The sequence below is a fragment of the Leptosomus discolor genome, chromosome 1 (genome assembly GCF_034619465.1).
Source record: "Leptosomus discolor isolate bLepDis1 chromosome 1, bLepDis1.hap2, whole genome shotgun sequence".
NCBI lineage: Eukaryota > Metazoa > Chordata > Aves > Leptosomiformes > Leptosomidae > Leptosomus > Leptosomus discolor.
In genome coordinates this window covers 99,320,876-99,346,735 of record NC_141391.1, presented here as the reverse complement: position 1 = coordinate 99,346,735, position 25,860 = coordinate 99,320,876, and the positions used below count along the sequence as shown (strand labels likewise).

The 25,860-nt window shown below is 38.0% G+C and overlaps 1 protein-coding gene across 2 annotated transcripts in view; it reads right to left on the bottom strand.

The window, feature by feature from the left end:
- DSCAM (DS cell adhesion molecule) overlaps nt 1-25,512 on the bottom strand; it is a 405,653-nt gene extending 380,141 nt beyond the window's left edge. For both annotated transcript variants that reach the window (XM_086481614.1, XM_086481606.1), the window contains exons 1-2: nt 25,203-25,512; nt 20,635-20,781 (exon numbers count right to left, since the gene is read on the bottom strand). In XM_086481614.1, the coding sequence (XP_086337740.1) occupies nt 20,635-20,737 (103 nt within the window). In that variant the 5' untranslated portion in view covers nt 20,738-20,781; nt 25,203-25,512. The remainder of the gene's footprint in view (nt 1-20,634; nt 20,782-25,202) is intronic.
- Between the last annotated feature and the right edge of the window lie 348 nt (nt 25,513-25,860).

Sequence of the window (25,860 nt, the reverse complement as noted above, 5' to 3'; positions counted from 1 at the left end):
TGCCCTGTCCACATAAAATCAGCCAGCATCTCTTTTTTAGATACAGATACGTGAGAGAGAGATTTTCCATTTTTAGACAATTGCTTGGAAGGCACAACCTTCTGCTTATAAGCAGAACATGCTAGTGACAGTAAACCACAGCCAGAAGGCAATAATCCATTTACAAAGGGCAACATAAAGACCATATTGTCCCCATTCATATTCTGGTGCAGTCACCTATTGCTGAAGCATCTCTCCAAGTAGACTTCTTTCAGCACAGAGGAGCAGGAGCAATTAATAGGAACTCTCTCCCATTCATCTTTCTCTCCTCTGCCTTCCCTTTGCCTGTGTCTGTACACACACACACACATGCATAGGTCACAGTCCCCTGGTATTCAATCTTTAGTAAGGAACGCTAGGTAATTTTTCTCAAGGTCTGCTCAGTAGAGAGCAATACACAGCTCCCCTCCCAAAGGGCAGGCAGTTGCTGAGCTGAGAGATGCAGCGGCATGCTGTGTTTGCTCCTTAGAGGCAGGACAAAGAAATACAGGATTCCCAGAGGAACGGAAGAAGATAACATGCCTGAGACCTTGGTGGAGTCCAGAGAAATTTCTTTCATGGTCCTGATCCCGACCATCCATGCAGCAACGCCTCAAGTGATCACTGTTATGTTGCACAACAAAAAGCAAAAGTGTGCACTGCAGATCCCTGGTGCTAGACACGTCGGTGGAATGCAAACTGTTGCTAACTCCTCCCAAGACTCACCTGTGCTATGGGAAAACAGGGAGTGTGGCCAAGGACATTTAGGGCTTTCTGGCAGTGTCTGCCCTAGGCAGTTGCCTCATTTGCTGAAGCCTCGAAACTGACTTGTCTCATCAGGATACTGTGGTGCATAATAATACATGTCCCTACGCTTACTACAGGAAGAAAATACTGCTGGAATGATTTTCATTGCAGAACAAAATTATTGAGAAGGTTTTCAAAATGAGGTCATTCTGTACATTTTCATTTTGATTAATAACCATTGTTTTAACACAAATGTTAAGCACCTGAGAAGGTTTTACGACACATCTTTTTAGATGAAATTGAAAAAAACAAAACAAAGTAACCTGACTTTTACACAGGAAAAAATGTTTGACATTTCCAGTAAGAGGGGGGCTACATAGTATTCATGATGAAGATTAAGTATTAGCATGACATTGCACCCAGACAAGTCAGGTACTTGTCTGCTGTAATGTTCACCGTACATAGCCCTATTGTTCTTTTCTGCCCTCCTCTTCCCTCTTGTATGCATCTAACGTGAACTTTCCTATGAATGTGAAGTCTGGTTGTGCACAATCTGAAATACAGCACACACTGTAAAAAGGGAGGAATGCACACATTTGTGAAAGAAGTGGTAGTAGCAGCTGTAAATCTGGGTGATTCAGTCTTTCCAACACAAAACGATTACTGAGGTCAAGTGTATCCTTTCCTTTCAAAACAGAAATTATCCATGCTTTGAGGCAAAAGAAAAGAACTATGCCTTTACATGAAATAGGACCTCTGCAATAACTGCTTTGGTTCACAATAGGAAAGTCATCTAGCATATTGTGTAACAGCTACAACATTTTTCCAAACTTTCATCGTTTCAATTTTTTTTAACTATCATTCTTCAGAACAAGTCATATTTTTTGAAATGTATAATAATTGAACACATAATAGAACAGTCAGTGGTGACAGTCCAATGAAAAGAACATTCCATTAAAGAGCAGCTTGCTTTTCAAAACATCCATAGATAGCAGAATATCTAGCTGCTTTACATCAGCAGCCTTGAATACACTTACAGAATGACCTCTGACACATGCTAGGGTACTTATGTTCCTCTGTTTTCAGTCTTAATCAGCTCTGTCAACAGGTATTCTATTATAGTGCTTTTTATAATTCTGTCTAGTCACAATATTTTCAGAAATTGGGTGTGAAATCAAGACAAGTAAATCTCTTAGATTAGTAGCACTATAGATAAAAATGTCAGGTTCCCTAAGTGACATCAGCAGTTTCTCTAAAAGCTTTACCAAACAATGGTAATACAAAACCTACAGTTAAGCAAACATAGTGCCATTTATGACTTCCCATGTGCATGAACTGCAGTATTACTTGAGGATAAACTACCTACCATCAACGTGTGGCCCACTTTTCTGAATGTGTCTTTCTCTCTTTCCTATTCCACATCTTTATTTTTATAAGGAAGCAGTATTTTCTCCTCAGAGAGCAGCACCCTTTTTTGGGGGGGAACATCATCCAGACAGTCAACTTAGAACAAGGTATGTAAAGACTAAAATCCAACTCAACCAGGCAATTTTCCTCACCATAACTTCCTGATCTAGGTGCTTTCCACTTGAAAGAGATGAGACAGGTTTCAGAGTTCTACTTCACAAAAGAGAGTTTCATCTGTCATCATGGGAATTTCCGAGGAAGAGATTTGCATTTGTCTACAGGGACACATTTTGACCTCAGTTACACAAGTATCTCCCAAAGGCTCCTTATTTTCACCGAAGGAACATGCAGCTTTTTCACAGATAGGCAGATAAACATGAAAAGAGAGCCACATGCCCCAAAGCGAGCAGTTCTACCCTCCATTTAGAACAGGAGTACCAATGCCAAACACATACAGCAGTAAAAAATGCTGATCTATGCATTGCTAGATCTTCAACCTGTAGCCAGGATAGTTTTATATAGGAAGTTTAGCAGGTGGAAGGCTAATCAAAAGGTCTGATTTATTGTCTTCATTTACAGGCTAAGGCTCTTCCAAAAGGATGGGCATCTATAGTCTAATAATTTCATCTAAACTGGATGCCACTATTCATGTCAACTACAATGTCAAGAAATACGTAATACCATTTATAAAACAAAAGAAAAAGCCATCAACATTGCAAGTTTACCACTTGCAAATAGTTTACATCATAGCTTTCTATTTCTGCTGTAGCTCTTTTAATGAGTTTGGTAAAATGTTTTCTTTTATTTTTTCACAGGTCTCCTTCTCTGAATCATAGAGAATCAATTCAAAAGGTCAGTGCTGATTAAAAAAGAAATATATATGGGGACATTTGTTAGACTAGAAGTTACTCTTTTATGTCTTGTAAAATAATATATTTCTTTTTTATTTTGGGTATTATGAGTATTTAATTAAAAAAGAAAAAAAAAAAAAAAAAAGAAACTGTGTAAGAAGAAGCTTCCTGCTGAAAGCCCTTAAATGGCTTGAAGCTTGGCCCTGTCAGTCTACTGTTTCCTAAAACAGGTTTTAGGCTACAGCCAAATGCAGCTATCAGAAACAAATGGTTATTCATCTTTAGAGAGTACAGTGCTGACAAAACATAAAAGTTAGCCTTTGCCTCAAAGAGCTGAGGATTTTTCTACAGCATTCACAAAACCTTGAAATGTAGATTTGACATTTTTCAGGTTAAATAAGAATATCGTAAAAAATTAGTATACCTCTTTTTTCCTTAATTTGCCCACTTCCTCCTCCCCTCAGTTAAGTTTCTCTTTTATAATTCCTTGTTTTGCTTGTATTGCTTTTTAAAAAGTTTAGGTAGATTGATAAATATTATAAGAATTTATAGGTGGTAGAAAATGAGTATGAACATAAAATAGGTGATTTCTTGTGTTTTCATCTCTTGAAGTATTCAAAGTAAAATCCTGAAAAAGCCAAAATCAAGAGAGCTCTATAGAATCAAACATAGAACACAAACTTAGTGAGAGAAACGTTTTGAACATGCGGCCTAAAGTTTGTACAATGGGGGCCTAGATGATGCCTGCATACAGAACTTCAAATCTAGCAAAAGCTTTGAGGCAGATTTGGTGTTTTCCCCATACTCATGCAGTGTCAGTTTCTGTATGTGCAAAATGCAGATAACACTCACTACTTACTGCATAAGAAGAGATTTATATAGGAAAAGTGTAAAGCTTTATGCAAGAGATAAATATCATTAATTGTTCACTGCAGTACAGCAATATTCAGACTCTCCTAATTCCTAAACATAATTATCTGTTTTCTCCATAGTTTGCAAAGCGTATCCTCAAAGACAGGAATAAAGAACGAGAATGCTGATTTGCTTCACTGTGACATTTTAATATCCTTTGAGCCGCTGAAAGATGCTTGTGATTTATCAAAAAAACATTTTCATGTTTCTGCAAATTCAACATCTTATACATCCAAAGAGTTGTCTGCACTGGTTGTCCAAGGGGGAGGGGGAAGGAGACTGACTATTTTTTATCTCTTTTAAGTATTCTAAGATAACTTTACAGCCATCCTTTTATACAGCAGATCAAGTGAAAAAGCCTGCTTATTTTTAGAAAATCTGACTCATGCCCACTGCTATTACACAGGGGGCCCAAGAGTGGAGTCATTTGAGACAGGCCACTCAACATGAAAGCAGCACCAGAGTTTGTGGCCCCACAGTTATTCTGGATCCTGACAAGGGCCCAAGAAAAACAGGCATGGAAGCTCACATTTTAGCCAATGCAGACCACTTGGGGGCCATGTTAGTTGTTGCTTAATTGAGCTACAGCTGGTCCACTGCAGGGCTCTTCAGCCAGTTGGTCCTTCTATCATTAGCACTGGCAAACTTCTTCATTGAAATTTTGTCCATTGCTTTCCTCTCCATATCATAGAGGCATTTACCAAAGTTTAGCCAGATGTTCAGAGATGCAGGCTTCAATTGAACCCATCAAAAATTTGCCTGACTAAACAACTAGAAATCAGAAGACAGCTCTGCAGAGGGCCTGAGTCCTATGTACTCCTTGTGACCACACGGGAGTATGCAGTTTCTGCTCAGGGGTCCTGTGCTCGACATTTCCAAAGGGCCAAACCTCTGTCTGCGAGGAGGCAGCTGAAGAAATCTTTTGTAGAACAAGTAGAGACACTTCTGTGTCCTTTCTGAAGGGTTTGGGAGCATGTGTGCTTGAAAAAGTACACAGTGGAGCAATAGTTGGAAACTGCTTTTATCCCACTGCTGGTTCTTGGTTTACAGTGATCAGCAGGTAGAGCTTCATGTGAATATCTGGTACATTTCTTATACTAAGGATGATAAACACCGTTTCCCCTAAATGCTAATGAGGATTTCCAGTGCTTGGCTAACTACAGCCCTATGAATAGCGGTAACAGCGTTACCAACTCTCTCCAAGTGATAGGGGTCATAATGACTAGAGGAAGATCAAACCAACAAATTTTATCAGTTTGAGCCCTATTGATGAAATACATTGATTCAACAGAGCAGCAAGTAACAAAGTTTTCAATCAGTTTTTTAAAGCACTTTAATTGCTTGAGTTCAATTGCTTGAGTCTATGCTGTTTAATCAATGCAATATTTTGAGGGATGTACTAGTTTCAGCATTTTTTAAATGAATTTTATTATTTTAGGAATTTTTTAATACATGCCAAAAAATGGACAGAACCTCATGTTTATCTCCGCCTTTTCCATCCCATGCTGGCTGTGGATTGCATTTTAACTCCTTTGCATAGGAATTCTAACATAGGTGTGGAAGTCAAAGATTTCCCAAATAATTAAACCCAGAAAGCACAAACTGACATTATCAAGCAACAGCACAGGGCTACCAAAGTTCAGGAAAGGAAATAATTCACAGAAAGTTCTCCTCAGCCCCTATCCAGTATTGTTCCCCACTCTGTCTCCCCCAGCCACAACACGCACACAAAGGCGTAAATAATTCAGATAACATGGTGATTTTGTGCTAACTTTCCCCTCCAGCTTTCAGTTACCTAATGCAACAGAACACGTGCAGTTTCTTCTTCCCACCTCTTCTCCTTCACAACTTCTCTCATCTCATTTGCAGACATTATGCAATTTCTTGAAATTTCCTTAGTTAGGGGGTGGGCGTGGTGTTACAACATGTAGCTCTGTTTAAATTCAGACTTTTATGCTAACAAAAAAGGTGAATTACACTGTGGGAGAGGAGGGAAAAAGGAAGTGGGGAATTTTTTTTTTAGAAGTGTGAAAATGTGAAATGTTAAAGTTTTCAATGAAAACCAAATCTGTTTTGAAACTCATGCTCCTCCCAGCCCCCAACACTCATCGTTTGACCTCTCCCTTGATGTTTTGGAAGTGGAGAGAAATATCCTCTCTTCCATCGTGAACAGATGGACACATTTGGACTGTCAGAGACAGCTGGTTATGCCAAGACCTGGCCTAATCACTTTCTCCTCAATGTCTTCCCAATGCTTCTAGAGTCACATTACAGAAAACTAATGAGATACCTATTGCAGCATGAGAAGAACACAGTCACTTTATTTTTATTGGCAGTATATTGGCTTGTATCTCTTCTACATATTTTGATACTGTGCCGTTCTGAACTTGATTGCTCTGCTCCTTGTTCTAAAAAGCCACTTCCCAAATCAAAATAAATCTAAATCACTTTTTCTTCCCCTGCTCTTCTAGTCTCCCGCTCCATTCAGTTCACATGGCATGCACGCATACAGCCAGACTGTCCTAGAAAGCTTTGCAGTTCCCATCTGTATTGACTTTAAAGTCCATAGATCTTCAATGGTCTAAGAGATTGTTCATCATTCAAATTAAAATCATTTGGAGCCAAGTTTCAATCCTGAACTTATCTTTTATCAGCATCTATTAACTCCAGAAGGCAAGAATTCTGAACAGAAGCATTAAAAATGCTCCATAATAACTGTTAAGTAGGCAAAGAGATACTGGGTGGAGTATTAGAGAGGGAAGGGCTTAAACTATCCTCTACGTTAGAATCTCAATATGACACAGTGCATCAACAAAGTCCTTCCAAATCTAGTAACCAAGCCGCCCAGACACAGGATCATGTATTTTAATGCTCCTCATTAATATGCTGGATTGAATCCAGTACTGACTTGCCCCCGCAATGTGCCTGACGTTAAAAATGCCTGTGTACTTATCTTAACAGGTTCCCATTAGGCAAATGCAAAAATAGCATTGATTTGATTTAAGAAGAGCATCTCAGATAAATGGTGCAGTTAAATGGCTACACACAAAATTTTTCTGAACTCTGGAAATTTTGTTTCACAGAAAGTAACCTGTGTGGATGTTTTGGAAAAGTTTGTTAGTATCCATATGTTAATTAACTCAAACTATTCACTGCCCCTTTTCCCAAAATAAGAACTCCTGGAGGAAAGTGAAAAATAAGCACTCTATCAAAAAAAAAAAACATTGCTATGATTGATAATGGAACCAAGTAATCAATCAAAAATCATGCCACTTTTTTATCCTAAGAATTTCTTTTTACTTTAAACATACATGAGTAGTTTTCAAACAGTTTTCACTTTGAAATGAAAACAGGAAAATATTTCATTTTGAGAATATTGAAAAGGAAAGGTTCTGGCTTTTTCTGCATCCCTTGCAGGCTTCCATTTCTTTGTGTGTTTTGGCTGAAACATGACTTTTTCAACATGAAGACATGGGGTTTAGCCAATGTAAGCACACTTTTTTCCTAATAATGTAGTGACAGAAAAAATGCCCAGCTCACTCAGATATACCTTAAATTCCACAAGTCTCCTGCAAAGGACATCAATCACGACAGGGGAAAAAAAAAAAAAAAAAAATTCTTCTTTGAGACAGGAAGGAGGAAGATATTTCCAATTCTAAAGGCAATTAATTTTCATTGATTAAAACCACACAATGTTTGTTGCTTTTTTTTTTTTCTTTTTCCCTCCTCTTTTTATTTTCCTTCTTGGGTTGGTTTTTTTTGGTAATTTGGGGCATTCACACTTATGGTCCTGCATTCTTGTGGTTTTCTTCCAACAATTTAGTATTAGGTATCGGATGTAGTAAGAAAATAAATCTAAATGAAAGTGACATAGCAAAGGCAAAACATCTCGTCTTCTTTTAGCTAACTACAATTATAAGCAATGCTTTCCAAACCCGCCTCTCCTACTGAGCTTCACCTTCTATGTACTCAGACAGGGAGCTCCAGTCCAAGGCAATAAAAGCTCCATAAACAGACACCCGAAGCACTGAGTACATGCAGTATTGGATATTTTAATGAGGATATAAAACATTCCCACCAAATTCTCAAGAGTTCTTAAACCTCCTTCACACTTAATCTATGCCTTTTCCTATTCCAGTACTTGGGAAGAAACAGAAAGCATGGATACAAGAAAAGGACTCTGTTTTAGGAGATCCTGCCTGAGCATTTGCAGCAGCCTCAATGACAAACAGAGAAAATCTAAAAGTTTCCTTGTTTTTCCTGTGTAAAATGAGGGTAATAATTCGAGTTAACTGATAAGGTCTTTGGGTTTGTCATAAGGGAAAAGAGATGTCAAAATAGGCAGGAATAAATGTTTCCCTGACTTTATACAGAGTTCATGATCCCTAATTTCTTTAGCACTTAAAAAAAAAGTCAGCTTTAGAAAGCGCTATGAATAACCATTGATAAGGATGCAAAGAATTACTATCAATAAATAGAGCTCATGCAAGAAAGGAGAAGATGCATGAATGAAAAGGAAAGCAAAATCCAGTGAATAACTTCTTTTTCTTAAATCCCTTTTGAAAACACACGCAGGATCTCACAAAATCTTGTTAGGCTACTGACATTTAGAGGGGTTCCCTTTTTTCATTCATCCTATAAAAGTGCTGAATGGATGCTGTGACACAGCATGCGCTATCCTATTGCTGCTTATTTATGGGTGTGCTTTTGCTTCCAAGCCCTGAAATTACTTTTCAGCAAGTCACAAACATCCACATTGAAAAGATCGGTTTCGCTTCTCTTGTTCTAACTGAATTTTTCCAGGAAAATCCATGTCTTGTTTGTTTTCAGCAAAAAATATTTCAAAATATCCAGTACATTTATGAATTCAAAAAAAAATTTAAGCAAAACAAATAAGATCACGTAGATTATTAAACCCCTTATTTCTCTGGATTCTTCCCTAAGACTTGCACATTTAAATACAATACAATGTCAGCATTTGGTTTTTTCTTGTTTTTTTTCCCCGCTATTTTTGTTTTCCTAACCGCTCTGCTCACATCAGCAGCTGCTTCCATATTTTATTATAATTCCGAATGAATTGCAAAAGATTTCAGATATGTTATAATCTCAAAATATTTTCAATTGTTGTACATAAATGTAAAAACTGTCATGCTTGTTGAGACTCTTGTACTCTCATGAAATATGCTATTGACAACTTTACAGAAATGTTTTGCTTTCTGAACACACTGACTGTAATGAGTATTTCTTCATGTAGAATATGTCTCTATAGTTTTATTATTTTTTTAAAAAATCTGCATGCTATTTTGTACATTTAAGGGATCAGTTTTACTTACTGAATGGTTGTGTGTTTCCACACCGAAATTTTTAGCATGTCAGTTGGTGCCTTTTTTTTTTTCCAATCTTAGAAATACTTTTCAGTTTTTAAACAAATGTCTTTCTTGTCAGTGTTGTGTGAAAAACAGTATAAATTAGAAAAGAAAATGGAGTACATGGAAAGATTCTCAGTCCTCAGTACAGAAAAAAAAACCCACTCTCAGAGTCACAAAAAAAATGCATGTAAAAACAGTAAAATATTTTTTCCATCATTATCACTTAGGCATTGCCTGGAGGATCAGTTGCAAGAAAAATATCAGGAGAAAAAAAAAAAGATGTTACTTTTGCATGGGTTACGTCTTCTTAAAGAATAAAACGTGGGTTTACTAAACAATGGTATTTAACTAGATACAGTTGGGCAGGATATTTTACAAAGGGAGGGCAGTAAAAACAACTCTCTGCCCCTAGAAAATTATAGTCTATTTGTCTCTTTGTTAGTTCAGAAATTAAAAAATCTGCTCCACAGCTGAACTCAAATGTATTTTTTTGAGTGTGTCAGGAATTTGGTTCTCTGTTTCGATTGAGAAGGGGGAAAAACATTTAGGAAAAAAAATTCCCTAGGCATGCAATTGAAAAACAAGAGTGCTATATGTCAGCTCTGATTTCCCTGCTGGAATACATAATCCCTGAACAGAGCTTGCCTTGACCTTCCACAAGTAGCAGGGTAATTGTTCTCAGGGATTTTATGAATATCACTATCTATTTGCAAAGAAAGCCACGGGTAAAAGAGGAAAATGAATTTGAATTCGCAGTGAAAGTGAGCATCCAGTACTGGGCTGCTCCCCAACTGGAAGAGCGCCAGACTTCATCCCCAGGCAGAGAGCCAAGGAGACATCCTCACTGTGGTACATGACCAAGTTCTGCAGCTGGAGAGTTAAGCTGGACGCAGAGGAGGGACCTCAGCATCATCTTAAGAGCAAACGAAGATTTGAAGATGCTGGGGCATTAATTTTGCCATCCTTCCTCAATACCAGACCCAGAAGCAAGGCAGCAGTGAAACACTTAAGTTTTGCATGGGGAAGCTATACATAACAATCCCTCCAGGGTGTCACAACAAAGGATAAATTCTTCATCTGAGGAGAGAACGAAACCAAAGCATAGAGCTGAAACCACAAAGATATACACAGGATGCATCTCTTAATTCATAATTCCTCACAGTCCTCTCAAGCATGTCCCTAGTGTCAAATTACTCCCTCTTGAGCTGCTCCATGGTTGCATCTGATTGCTGTCCAGCTTCAGAGAGCAGGGTGTGAAACACTCCCTCTTGGTAATGATGTTTATTGACCACATCCACCTGGGAGGCAGAGGTGGGAGGCAGCCCCAGGGAGGAGGATCTGGCCCAGGTTGGGGGTGGGGAGACAGGGATGGGACATTCCTGTTTGTGTCAGGGCTCATCCCCCAGCCGCACTGTTGCAGCGAGGCTCAACAAGGATGGCTGCTCACCTGAGACATCAGCAGTGCTGGCATGAATTTTTAACTCCTCTGTTCAGCGAAGCAGCAGTTGCTTTCGGTCCAATTCATTGCACAAGATGTGCAATCTCAGTTTTACGCAGAGGTGAAATTCCTGTATTAATTCATAGTGAGTGCGCACAATAGTCAGTGAGAAAAGTGGCAGTGTGGAGAGAGAAAAGTAAGAGGGATTACTATGATCCATATTGATTTAATTACTTTAAAATGAATGGTAAGTATTCCATGAAGGTATCCAAATAAACACAGAGCCGTTCAGATGGTAGTAGGGGAAAGAAAACTTGCAGGCATAGAAAAGAAAAGGACACAATGAGGTAGGAAAGAATAGGTTGCCATAGATATATACCTACACCCTTCATTTCGTGTACCCATAATTCTCTCTGGCAGCTGCATGATTAATTCAAAGATTTATTGATTTTTTTTTTTTCTTGCTTAGTCCTGCTGACCTGCTTTTGTTGACAGGTCTGTGTGGATCACACTTTGCCAGTTGAAAGCATGGCATGATGTCAGTCTCCATGGCCTGCAGTAAACATTTCAACTCATTCCACACTGATAGTGTTCGTGTGTACGGTAAAAACACGCAGAGCTTACTTCAAACCAAACAAATATGTGAACTAACAAACTGGTAGGCCACTTTTACTGTGAAAACTATGTGTAATTGCAATTGTAATGCAATTTTGATTGTGGGAGAGAATATCCAAGCAGTTCAGTCTTTCTTCTGCGCTCTCACTTTTATAAGAAATTCACTAGTTTTAAGTTTTCTAGCAAAGACATTTTGGTACAGCAACTGTTTACAACATAAAATGTTTATCCTTTGCATCTACCACCTTTCTGCAGCAGGACAGAGTGTCTGCCCGCGTGCAGTTACACAGCTCGAGACCACACACCAGATCAGAGGCTTTAAAAACTCACTTGATTGTAACTAAAAGATCACCTGGCCTTCGTTGTAACCCTCCTCCAAAGAGAAAACATACATGCAATTAAAATATGCCTTTACAGTTTAGCAACCCAGGAGAAGCAACAAAGATATGACACTGAAGTCACAGCAAATGAAATGAAGCTCTACCAGATAGGTACTTCCAATTTTTTCTAATGAGTCATTCTTCTAGTGAGCCTTTCAATTAAAATTGGGATAGGGACAACAAACTAAATGAGCATCTGTATGGCCATTTACATCCTAAAAATGTGTGGGTTTATCTACTTAATAGCACTGTACTCCACATGTTTTTTTGATTGAAATTAGCTACCTGGTACCACACACAATACTGGAAAATACTGTTTCTGTTTCTTCCAGTTGTCACCTCTAGGTATCTCCTTGAGGTATTAAAAACAACCAAAAAAAATCATGGCTGGTGGCAGTCTTGACATTCTACTCCTCTCAAGAGTGCAGCTAAAGCACGTACGCAGGCAAAAGCTGTATGGTATAAAGCATTCTGGGTAGCAAGGCATGCACTCATTAAAATGAATCACATGCATCAATTTTGTCCCCTCATATCAAACCTGTCAGAGTTCATTGGCTGTTTGCTCAGGTTAGACAGAGTTTTGATGGGAAATCTCAAGCATACAGTGCTTAATGTGGTCATCTATGTATCCACTGCCATTCAGAAAGGTGACAAGATCACAAGCCACTAGCAGAGCAGATTTATAAGGAAATAAACAATGCTACGATCACTATTTCAAAAAGTAAAAATGAAAATAAATAATAAATTAGACCTAAAACCAGAACAATGTTTCACCAAAATATGTTCCTGCTCCTAACCCTTTGATACCAAATCCGATAACACTGAGCCTTGCTGTCTACAAATCAGACCCCCAAAAATCCTGCTTATCAAACCAAAGCAATAAAAATATTGCTTCAAATATACAATTCAAGAAAATATGAACCAAAAACTGCCTGAAGAATTGTAAACAAAGAGCAAAGACAAAATGGAAAAATGTTGAGTGAACACCTGTGAAGATTAGTAGTCAGTCTGCTTTTATTTCACCTTTATTAAAGATTTGGTAAACATAAGTTAATTAAAATGCAGGCCATATTTATTTGAAGGTTTTACAAACTCCAGAGAGAATTAATATTATAGGAACTGAGGGGGCTAGAAAAAGCTGGCCAGATGATAAAATGGGATTCACCCCAGGAAAATGAAAAAAAATTCAAGTACATCTGGAGAGAAAATAATGTGACACAGATATTTCCAGTGAGAGGCTAACTGTGCCACTGAATTCAACCATGCTGAAAGAAACCTCTTCATGACTGGCAACATCAATAACAAGGTGGTAAAACAGAACAGTTAGGGCATCAGATTGGATAATGTTATGCATGGTCCAACAGACCCTCAGGCCCGTAGAGAGATGTGCCCGATATATACATGTATATATATGTATGTTTATCTGTATACACACACTCATGGATACAGAGAGGGAAAAAGAAAGGCATAGCATATATTAAATAGATATATATTAAAAAGAATTTGAAGCCTTAACACAGAAAGCAGAGTTACAACCTACCTACCTCCCTCGCTCTCTAACTCGCAAAAGCACAAGAAGCAATTCTGATGGGGGCCTGAATCCAATCAAGTTTTCCATGTGCTTTAATTGTGTGCATAGAGAAGAAAAAAATTACAGGGTTGAGGAAAAAACACAGAGAAAGAGGACTGGGGGGTTGTTGGGGGGGAGGGGTTGTTTGGTTTTAAAATGAGTAGAGGGAAAGGATCCCTCCTAACTGATGGAAACAGAGGGCTATCCAAAACAGAGCGGAAAAAAATATTACAATACACTCGTCTCCTAGACACACTCCATTACTGAAATACCAAAACCACTGCTACTATTTGTGAACCCTATTAGCGTTAAAACTGCTAGATGTAGTGAGACAGAGCAAATTTTGCCTTTCTGCACTTGAAGCACCAAGACACCCCACTCAAATACATTTTTCTCCTCCATCTCTCACAAACAGCCACCCTCTGTTCTACGCCCTCAGAGCAGCCAAACCGTCCAGCCACGCTGAGGAAAATTCACAAGTTCCCTCTACAGGAAAACAACAGTCTCTCTGACATTAACACCTCTAAGTCACATGCATGGTTCCCTGTGCTGATTAAATGATCAGAAACTGCTCCTTTGCTTACAAATCTATCGCTCACTTTCCTCTGTGCTATCAAAATGTGATCGTTTGATGTGTGGATCGGATGCTTTCCATCTTCATCCCTTCAAGTCACTCTAAACATCTGCCTCCCACAAAGCTGTAGAAATCCTTGCATGCAACCCTACCAATCCCACAGCCATAATTTTAGAATGATTCACCTGACCAAAATACTCCAGTGTAACGGAAAAGGAAGCAAACATGGAGCACAGGCTGCAGAGTAGCCAGAGGAAAGTTCCTCCAATGAACAGTTGTAACTGAGCAAGGCAGCATACTTACAACTTTAGTTTACAATGACTCAAAGGAGAGTATGAAAAATGGTTGCACAAGTAGGAAGTGCTAAATTGAGTCCTTTCCTCCATCTCCACTTTCTAGGATTATAAGACACTCTTCTCTTAAAAGAGCAGTGCTCTTAGGAAAAATGCAGACAACTAGAAATTCCTTAAATAATGTAGTAAATCACTTTTTCCTAGGTCCCTCAGGAAAATAACCTTGTTGAAAAAGAAAGTGAGGAAGCAATATATTGTCTTTAGAGATGGGCAAGTGCACTTTACATGTCTTCAAGTAGCCTAGAAACCACATTACTGTAACAGCTAACCTACAGTCTGACCTGAACATTGCTGAACCCCACTCACGTTAGCTTTCCAGGGAGTCAAGGAAGCACAGCAAATGTAGGAGTTTGACTGCTTTACTTTCTGTGTGCTACCACAATTTCGAATAGCAGAATTGAATTGAATCTCACTGACATATTTCTGGTACAAAGTTGCTAATATTTAAGCATAAAAAAAAAAAAACCAAAAAACAACTAAACATATCTAGAGCATTTGGTGGCATCAGTTGTGTCTGCTGAATGCTTGCTGATTGGCAACCATGATTAAAGCCCTGACATCAAACCACAAGAAGAAAGATCATAGCTCATCTCTACTAGATACAGCCTCAATCAAATGGCTGGACTTAATCTCTGTAATCATCAACAATAATCTAATTCTGAACATGGGACTCTGCACACAGTACCACTCTCCATAAAGAGAGATTGATTATTTTTCCCCCTATGTACAAACCTCATGGCTGAGAAAACAGCGATCACCCTGTGTAAACTGAACCACTGCTGTAATCTCCAAACCCCAACACAAACAAAAACTGCAGTGCTGTATTTTAGATGCCACCACGTGATAACTACTGGCAAACATTGACTGCTTACTGTCAACCGCAGCAGTTCAGAAAAGCCCTTTGTGCAGAAAGAGATCCAAGAGCCCCTGGGCCTTTTAAAGACAAGACTTGAGGAACTAACTGTGTGTAAATAAATAATGCAATTCATTACATCAAATGTAGGTCACTGTACACCAGTGACACTTCTCAAGCTGTAGTCCAGTGTGTCTAATTTCTGGCTGATGGAAAGTACGCTGACTGGAAGGCTCATCAGCTGTCATCTGCACGTCAATCACAGCCCTTCAGGGAACCATGTTCCATTCATGCTTACACACCTTTCCCTCAAAGCTGCTATTCTTTCGGTACAGATTTAAATATGCCATTGTGCACAGCCATTATTATCTGTCTCTCCCCTTTTCTACCTTTTTTAAGCAGTCACATTCTATGCATAAACCAGACAGACTCTTGCATGGTATGTCATTAGACAGGAAAATGGGAATTCATAAAGGTCAGGGCACGAACCTATTCATGATCCTGCTTTTGGCACTAAGCTATTCAGATACATGGAAAAACTCCAAATCCCTCATAGTTATCAGCATCAGGATAGGAGGCATTCATAGCAGAAGTACAGTATGCAATGACAGATCAACTTTAACTCTTCATCCTTTCTCTTTGTTTCCATCTGCTCTTCATTCTCCTCTTTTCTGTCTCTTCGCTGATCCCTTACTCTGACCTTTATTTTTAATAATCCATTTCTGCCCTCCTTCCCCTATAACCACACCCATCCTTTTTTCTCTCCGGGTCTAATTAACATGTGAACAGACTCTGTTCTTTGCTTTCACCCAGAAAAGCAGAACCGGCAGTCATTTTGTCTTTACCTTCCCTTCTAGTCCAGCTTTACTGTTCTGCGTGTGAAGAAGAAATACTACAAGCCAAACACTAGTCTCCCATCTGCCTTGCAGTTGCTCAACAGGAGTAGAAGCACAATCTGTACTGTGGCCCTTCTCCATACTATTGTTCCTTGGTTTTATGGCTGTTGTTACAAAGACACACTTTGCTGCACTCTTTGGTCCTGAAGGGCCTAGGCTGTTTTCAATGGTTACAAAGTCAACACAATGCTGATTCCAAAACTCTGTGTCTTTGGGAATGGCTTGTGAAGGAAAGCAGCAAAGAGGAAAGGAAACTTGACCTTTGAGCAAGCCATATGCAGCTATCAGTCATACAACATTCTAGGATTATTTAAGCTTTTATGTTTAGTGTCATCTAATGAAAACGGGTAACAGGTGGTTACTGATATAACAGAAAACCGCATATCATTACACTACTTATTATAATTCAAATAAATTTCAGACTCAGTGTCAAGTCAACTGACAGTATACAATTCTTCAGAAAAGAAGGATCTTCAGAAAAGAGATCTGGAACTTGGTACCACAGTAACCTGCACTTTGTGAGCACTTTAAGACTTCTGAGTTACCATTGGTCCTTCTATTTTACCAGCATCTCAGAGATTGTTAGACAAGATACACACCACTGGAAAGTTTGACTGTATTCGCTGGAAGCCACAGATGGCAAATAAGATATACTTTACGCGTTTGTAGCAGATTGACAACTGTAGAGATCTGCTGTTGTTCTTGTCTGTCACGAGAGTTTGTAACACATCTGTGTCTAGTGGAGCTGGCTGAATACTTCATCTAACAATTATTATTCAAAATGGGACTTTCCAGTATGAAAAGATTTCTGTGTATTTGTTGTCGGAAGTTGGGGTTTTCTATTTTTCCCTGGAATAGATACGTCCAAATAATTGGTTTTGCCTTGCTTTAAAAATCTTTTTGCCTCTACTTTGGCCCCTGGAGGACACCCTGAAAAAGCTTTTTGGCCTCAGATTTGCTGTCACACTGAAAGACAAAGTGTAGGAGCAAAACCCAAAGGGTTTAGCTGTTCCCCTGACAGACAGACAAGCACATGCACACCTTTTCAGTCCACAGCTGTCCTTGCACATGGAAACTTTATAGAATTCATTATTTCTGGCCCCAAACATGGGTACCTTCCCCTTTATTGAACAGGGAGCCTGATCTATATGGACACTCCTTGGAAATGCTCTGGCAATATGTCTAAATATGTTTCAGCTCCCAATTACGTTACAATGACCTGAAGGCATTACATAAAATTGCAGCCAGGAAACAGAAGATGCTTTTGCCCAGCCATATTTATTACACACTTTGATTACTATAGGCATCACTGTGCTCTCCAAGAACTAAACAAACAAAGGCAGGTGTGTCCAGGATAGTACACTGTGGCAAGAGCAAAAAAAAAATTTCATCATCTTAATCAAGGAATACACCTCTTAAACACTCTTTCTAAAAAGCTAGATTTTTTTTTTCTTTACATTATAGAAGAAAAAACAATTTGCTGTTTTCTTTAAAGAGAACTGATCTCTAGAACAGTAACTAACAGCTGAAACAAAGGATCCTGGTTCATCTACAGATCTCTCTATCCTGGTAGTCATAATAGGACTACAGACAGACAGGCATATGAAATATTTACTCTAAATTGTACTTGGTAGTACTGCATTGGGGTTTAAGACTTTCAAAAAAAAAAAAAAAAGCTTCTCTGTGCACCACTTGCATATGGAGCTTCCCCACTGAAAAGCTGCCCTGCTTCCAGTCATAAGGGGTCTCCCATTCCTTCCTGTAAGGTGGAAGCTTCCAGGGCATGTCTTCTATTTGAAATGGATATATCATCTCAGGGAAAATGTTCTTGTCTTTTTTCCTCTCTCCCCCTCTTCCTTTTTCTTTTTCTTTCTTTTCAAGTAGATAATACCTAGTTTTCCCACAAAAGCCTTGTCCACCTCAAACCATGAAAATCATCACTCTATAAGTGTCTATCTTTTTATGTTCTTGCTCTTTCACAATAGATGTTTCCCCTCAAGATGGCTCTCATTTTTGCTGATGTTAATGAGTAACCAATAAATCAGTTAGATTAATAAACAAGAACAAAACAAATCAGAACTTGATGTTTTCCAATATTAAATGGTAAGATAAAAAGCATACCAATGAATCTGGTCTAGCATACAGAAAAAAATCATGCTAGCTAGCAGCAGCTGTATAAGCAAGTGTATGCATGTCCTCAGAATATTGATCATTAGTGGAAAACAGTTCAATAGTCGTGTCATGTCTTGCATCCTATTCATCAGCACTAGCATTCTAAGAAGACAGGCTTGATCAATATCTACCATTTGAGTTCATGGCCAGATTATTGCAAAATTGATTATGGGTAAAACTCAAGGCAATTGTTTCATGAAACCTGTGGGTTGTTTTTTAAATGCTCTCACTATTAAGCTGCAGTTAAAAGAGTATAAATGGTGAACAAACAAATCTTGCAATCATTGTGGTTAAACTGGAGCAATGTTTTTCTACCTCGCTTCTGCTCTTGCATGACAGATAGCATCGACCTGTAATCTAACCTGTGATTTCATCTCTGAAACTAAATCTTTTCTGTGATGTGAGCCAATATGATAAACTGAGATTTTTAATAGCATCAGTTTTAATGAATTGTTTTATTTCCATTTAGATTTCTAACTGTCAAATTAAAGGATTGTGAGATAATTAGAAACTAGGTTTTAAATGTTGAAATTTGTAATAGATTTCTAATGATTGTAGCCTAGTCAACCACTCAGAAGTTGTGTTAAGAAAACGAAAAGATTAAATTTATGTTCATATAGTTAAATATTATTATATGCTTTTATCCCCCAAAAGTTTGGAGTTAAAAATCAATATACACTAACCAGAATGAAATTATCTGCAGAAGTGCCACACCTTCTTCCCTAAAGAGGGGGCTGCAAAGACTTGTGTGCCATACTCCTATTCCATGGTGAAGAGCAGGACTGAGCCACTGAAAGATATCATATAGGTACTAGGTACTAATGCTCAAGTCAAAAAAAATCAGATTAAGAGGACACAATCTATGTTAGCAGAGAAAATATGCATGTTTTTTTATAATACAGAATGAATAAACTTTTTTAAAAAAAAAGTTAAGATAGTTAACCATGCAAGTATACACGTTCTTTTCCTCAAGCCAATGCTCACACATACAGATGTATGTGCGTCATGCAGTAGCCTATTTTAAGATGAAGCAAAGTAAAGACATCCATACACTGTTGCATTAGATAATCTCAATCATATTTTAGGTAATCTTAAATTCTGTATCATTGCACACAGAATAATGGAAAGCTTATTTGCATGCTTTAAATAGAGCTCTGACCTGACTATATTGTCTGAAGTGTGGGAGAGTCCTGCGATTCAGATATTACAGACCTCTTCATGGAAAAACACTCAATTTCAGTTGCTCAATGACAAAAATAACATGCCATATAAAAATCCAACAGCATAACAAGGAAGTGAATTTACCAAGTTTAAACAGTCCAGCAGTAGTATAGGACAACTGATCATCAATTATGTGTTACTTAAATATCTACCAAATCCTTAGAAAGCTATTTGAAATATATTTTTTAAAAAAATAGAACAAGCTTATGTAAGGAATCAATAGAACACACAGAGAAATAAAATCTATAATATGAGTCATATAGAAATGTAGATATTTCCATCAATGCCATGTCTGTCAGAAAGGAAAGATTATTAATATACTGAGAGGTAGTAAAAAAAACATTTCCACACATTGTAGGATCATAAACACAAGCACATTCTTAAACATACTCTGCAGCAACATTTAACTCAAACTATTTTTTTCCATTCTGCATTACCCTGGAACAATACATTCCAAATTTCTGCATACATAAATCATTTGTATGTGTAACAACAGCTGCACTGTGCTTAATATATAATTTAGATACGTACTATACTGAAAATATTTTTCCTACATATACTTTCCCCTATGAATATCTTACAATGTTTATGCTTTAAAATGTTGGGTATTCTTTGCCTGAATTCCCTGTGCTTCCTGAACAATGCCTCACTTTGTCAGTAAATAGATTAATGCATATAACTGCTTTAGAATAGATTGTTTCCCTTCAATATGTTCAGCTTACAGCACAGTTTACCATGCGTTTGAGCCTCCAGTGTTAGCTATGAAGATATTTGAGGTTAAAACATATTGGAAGTATAAATATCAATTATTTGATAGATATATAAAAAAACATAACCAAATTTAGACTCAGGATTTCTTCTAATCCCCGAGTAACATTACAATTGAAAAACAATTACAACCCAACACATGCTTTATAACACTCAAATTTCTTTGGCATGTAGGAGTTCCTTATCAAAGCTAAAACATGAACCCATTGCCACAGCATCAGGAAGCTGGTTTTATGTCTGGTATAAAACAAAAACCATGTTATTTTCCCCTCAAGCATGCTAGAAAAAGCAGGGCTGTCTAAAACCTTCATGTCAGACACAGTCATAGGGGTGCAGCAACGCTAATCTGAAATACGTTACTGGAAGGATGACACACCATTCAGCTATAATTGACTCAAAATAAACATCAAGCATTTGGAGGGAAAAAAAAAAAAAAACCAGGAAGCATAGCTGCCATTGCCAACTGCAAAAGGAAGTCATAACATCCTACCTGAGACAAGCGAGACTGTGTCTTTCTCCCATGAGACAACAGTGATGTATGCCTCCACAGAGGAGGGGATAATGCACTTGAACACTGCTACATTGCCTCTCATGGCTTTCTGGTCCTCCACACGGACTGTATAGGGTTCCCGTAAAACTGAAGATAGAAGAAAAAGTTTTGTCAAACAAGCCATAATCACACATCCTGTCCACTTCCTCAGTTAGCCTTGTAAAGTTGCACCAAGAAGTTTACTCAGGTTGTGAATTCTTTTGTCTCAGTAAATGATGCAGATTTGCAGGGCTGAGTGCAAATTAATACAAAAACATTCACAGATATTTTAGTTTCCTCAAAATCTGAGTTTCACCATATTACTGTGTTCTTCCCCTACCTTATGCTGAGGGCAAGGAGAAAGACTTTTGTAAGAGCTACGTATTTATATGGGCAAATGGTGTTACGTCTTCTGTTACTTGTCTAGTTTCTCATGCCACGTTTCTCATCACCAATTGGTTTTGCTCTACCAAAGGGTACAAAGTATATATGAGTCCTGCGTATGAATTAGACATCCAGAGGGTAGAAGAGAAGGTCAGTATCATTTAGGATTTTGAAGAAGTGAGAACCAAAGGAAAAAAATGATGAAAGTGACAGCCAGAGAAAAAACCATGGTGTCTCAGAAACACAAAGAAATGATGGTAGGTAAGGTAAGAGCTACATTCAGTTGATTAGCACTGAAAGAAACAGGTTAATGATAAGAAAAGAGAAACTACGATTCAGAGTTGTATTAAAAAACAGCATGGTGGCACTTAGATCCAGCATACAATTTGTCTAGCATCTGGAAGAATTAATTTAACAGACAAAGAGAAAAAAGAACAACTAGGTAAATCCTTCATGCCAAACTAGTATTGCTGGGCTGAGATGAAGTTGCACTGGGTAGGAGAACGGAGAAAAGGAAAGTCCTGGCACTGAAACAATACAATGAAGAATGAAAAATCCTGTGAGCAACAGTTAATGGAGAGGTGGTAGAGCAGAGAAGAAACAGATGTTGTCTACCACAAGAATTAAATGGGTAAGACAGGAAGGACAAGCTGCAACACAGACTCTCCACAGGACCATAAGGTCAAGGTGCAAAAAAAGAAATCACCACAGCCAATATAGTTATGTAGCTTGAGGTGGCAAATAAAGTTACATATCTTGAAGTGACAAAGAGTTTCAATAAAATAGGGATGAATGTATTGGAAAATGACATGTGTGTCTGAGGCATGTATATGCCTGAGGGTAAAAATTATTGGGAATAACAATCCCAGTGCAGCAGGGTAACCAAGTCAGCAATGCTGAACTGCCACATTACAATGCTATTTCTTGCCTACATATCCTGCCCACAAACGTATATCAAGCTCTACCAATTACATTTAACCCCATTGATTCTGGACTGAAAAGTCAGCAAATCCTTTGCAGAGTTTACTAAAGTATTTCTATACATTAGGAACACCGGAATTTGTAAATATCAGCCCTGCTTACAATGTACTTCAAGAAAAAAAGACAGAGTACGGAAATGTAACTGTAGGTTTCACAAATGCAAACAGCATCAGGTTTTCAGGTCCAGTGCTACCACTGCAAAAAGGAAGACTGAAGTTCTCATCCCAAATAAGACTGTAGAAATATAACAGTTAGGAACTCTAATCAAAAGTAAATAAATTTAATTATAAAATTCAAAACAAATCCATCTCATATGATAATATAGACACCACTAGATTTTTAAAAAGTCAATAATTAATTTTTAACCAAAGGTTAACTTTCTTAACCCTAAGTGCTGAATTGATATTATAAGCACCTTTAATGCAGTGACTTTACAACACTGGCTGCCCTGTGATGAAGCAGCCGCCTAATCTTGTTCTACACTGGAGCAATGGCACATAGATCACCTTAATGAGGCTCACTTTCATTTAATGCTCATGCTCCAACCATCATTTACAGAAAAGGCTTTTTTAGCAGCAACATCACAGCTAAAGGTACTTGTATTTTTTCAGAACAGTTGGCTATTTTGAAAATCTGCCCAGTTGATCATTTCAGTAAAGGCAAACACAGAAACCATATGTGGAGCACAAAAACTGGAAAATGGTTTATTTATTTACTTGCTTAAAATGTTTACATTGTTGTGATTTCAGAGGACCCTCAGTTATTTCCAGATCAGAGTTTTGCCAGTTCCCATGAATGATTTGGGATTTAAAAAGAAAAATAAAAAATCAGCAAGTCCCTGACTAATAAATTTGTACAAGAACTTCAGCATTTGCTAAAAAGATGTATTATTCTCTGCCATAATTGCACAAGAAAGCTTGAAGATGAAATGGAGATATGCACCTTTACTCCCATATGGGACTGGAAAATGATTGGGTTTGAGTGTCTAGGTGTGGGGGTTATGTTTTTTTGGCAGTTGGGGATGTGTTGCATTATACACAAAATTACATGCAAAACCACAATTACAATCATCTGTGAGCTGGTACCCTTATATCTGCTATCCATATTTTTTGAGGAAACAAGTAAGTGAGCTTCAGACTTTCTCAAGCTGACTGTGAGAATGGGCAGAGCTATATTAGTCTTTATATGACTGTGCTATGATCGGAAGTTCATCAGATTGCTTCTGTATTCCTTGGAAATCCTACTGTTGTTATTGTATTATCATTTGAATATTATTGTTATTGTATCATCGTCTGAATATAAAATACACTTACTACTATGCACAGAAAACTCTCTCAAAAATTGTATTTTCCTATGATTGGGTGATTACACAAGCCTTTGGAAAAGATACTCACTAATACCTATTGTCTACCACCAGGCACCATAACACACAATATCAGTTCGTATGAAGGTAGGGGACTTGTTTGACTTGTTATCCAAACCTCAGATTAACTGAGAAATTGAGTCATATGGAGAAATTAATGGATCAAGGGTAAAAGGCTAAAATGAAGGAAAAGGGGTAAAAGGGGGATTTATGACTTGGCTAAAAAGAGATGGTAGCTTATGAGCCAAGCAGCTACAGCCACATACTGCAAAGCCTTTTTTTCAGGTCCTTCTTCCATTTGCAAGGTTTATTTCTCAAGCAGAGGAGGAAGACTTCTTTTGGGGTTCCTTGGATAAATGGCTTAATGCTGAGCAATGGACATAGCTGCATCCTTTCATCCATATCATATGCTTTTACAACTAAATGAACACCAGTTCAGAGCCTTAGCTAGCAACACTGCAAGCTTTAGCCTCCTCTACATCACCACGTTAGTAAGTCTAAGAAATAGAAAAATTGGAAACTAATACTGGAAAAATGCTACCCAAAAGATGCTCAAAACTGAGATACTTTAGCAAACCCACAAAGAAAAAAAAAAAAATGTTCCTTCCAAATATAACCCTTACAACTTATCCACAAATCCATTAAAGTTAAACCAAAAGCACAAAAACCAGAACAGACTTCCAAACATAAAGTTGATTACTATGTATTTTTATGAATCTTTGTTTTTCAAACTTTTTTGATCTGTGGACAACTAAACATTTTCAGAAGGAGCACAGACCATTATAGAAATTCCACATATATGTAACATGTAAACTTGCTTCTACTTGGTTCTTACTACTTGCATGGAAACCTGTTTCTTATTTTTGCCTTCTAATTGTCTACAAACTACAGATCTCTGAATGTTTGCTTATCATTAAGAAGAACAGAATACATTCTCTCATTCAAAAAGAGAATTGCAGACAAGTCTACTTGCTAGCTATTCACAGTTTTCCCCACATGACTCCTGTGAAGGCATATCTCCAAAGGAAAGATACTTCTCTTCTGAGAAAAGACTAGCATAGCTCCAACAACAACAAAGAGGTTATGAGGATTTGCATTAGCCAAGGGTCAGCTCCCAGACTAGCTTTTGTTTGTTTGTTTGAATATTTTAATTAACTGAAGTGGGTAGACAAAACCATCAAAAACTATGCAATCATGTGTTTATGTGTTGTAACAAAAGGCCTGATTTTGATCCCACTCTAATTCTCCACTGGCTGACCCAGTCTGCACACAGTCAGTATAGAAAACAGATGCAAAACCATTGTGCTCATTTGCATTTTTCAACTTAAACAGAAAGCAGTGCCTAGAGACCAACATCAGTTGCTGAACTGTTACACAGGACACAAGTTTCTCTCTCAAAACAAAGCACAACAAGCAAATGAGAATGGATGTTATTAGACAAGTATTCCTCTCTTCTTCCAGCCCCTATACAAAATCCAAAGACTGCATATCTTTCTCACAGCTCTTCAATGAGTAAGCACAGTCCGATTAATGATTTCATTTTCAGTTCATTTTTCCTTATACTTGTGCAGAAGCACAACTGACTATGATCTTTGGAAAAACAACTTTTCACCAGCAAAATAAACCAAACCAGTAAGGAGAGGGAAGAATTTTCTATCTTACTTAATACTGTGAAGAGTTCAGAGATTACACACTTCTGGCCAATCTGCTTTGATTCACAGGCACTGCTAGTCTTTGTCTGAAACACCCAAGTTTCCTCCCTCCTCAAGCCCATTTGAACCCAATAAAGGACTGTACTTACCAGCCTTAATATGAACATCCTGACTTCTGATTTTCCCTGAAGGATTTTCAGCTGTGCAATAATAAGTGTTATCATGGATTAAGTTATTAAAGCTTGAAGGAGGGAAGGGGAAAATTTGGAGAGTGCCATTGGGGTGGACGTGGCGGATCCCTGGGACATCGTAGATCTCCTCGCCCGTTGCTAGGTACCATCTGAGCGTGACAGGGGGGATCCCTGCTGCTGGACAGGGTACCAATGTCCCTGTGGTGCTAGCAAACACTACCTCTTGCAGAGATGCATTGACAAAATATAGACTGGCATGTAGATCTTCACTGAAAACTGCAAGACAAAAGAACAAAAAGAACAGACTTTGAAAATCTAAGAAATCTTAGTTACACACAAAATAATTTGACTGTTACTTGCCACAAAATGAAATGCAATGCCTAGGGAAGGTAATCAAAACTTCTGCATCCTAATGTAAGCTCTAATAAAATATCACCAGATTAAACACACTAAGTGGTTTACATCAAAAAATAAAATGGGAAATCCATTTCTTTGTAATCTGAAGCAGATCTGGTCACTTTTGCATTTGCTGATGAAGCATTCTTTGTAAAACCAGCAAAAATCCTGCAGTAATCTATTTCCATGGAATTTCTAGCAACTGAATTTCTGCCTGGAA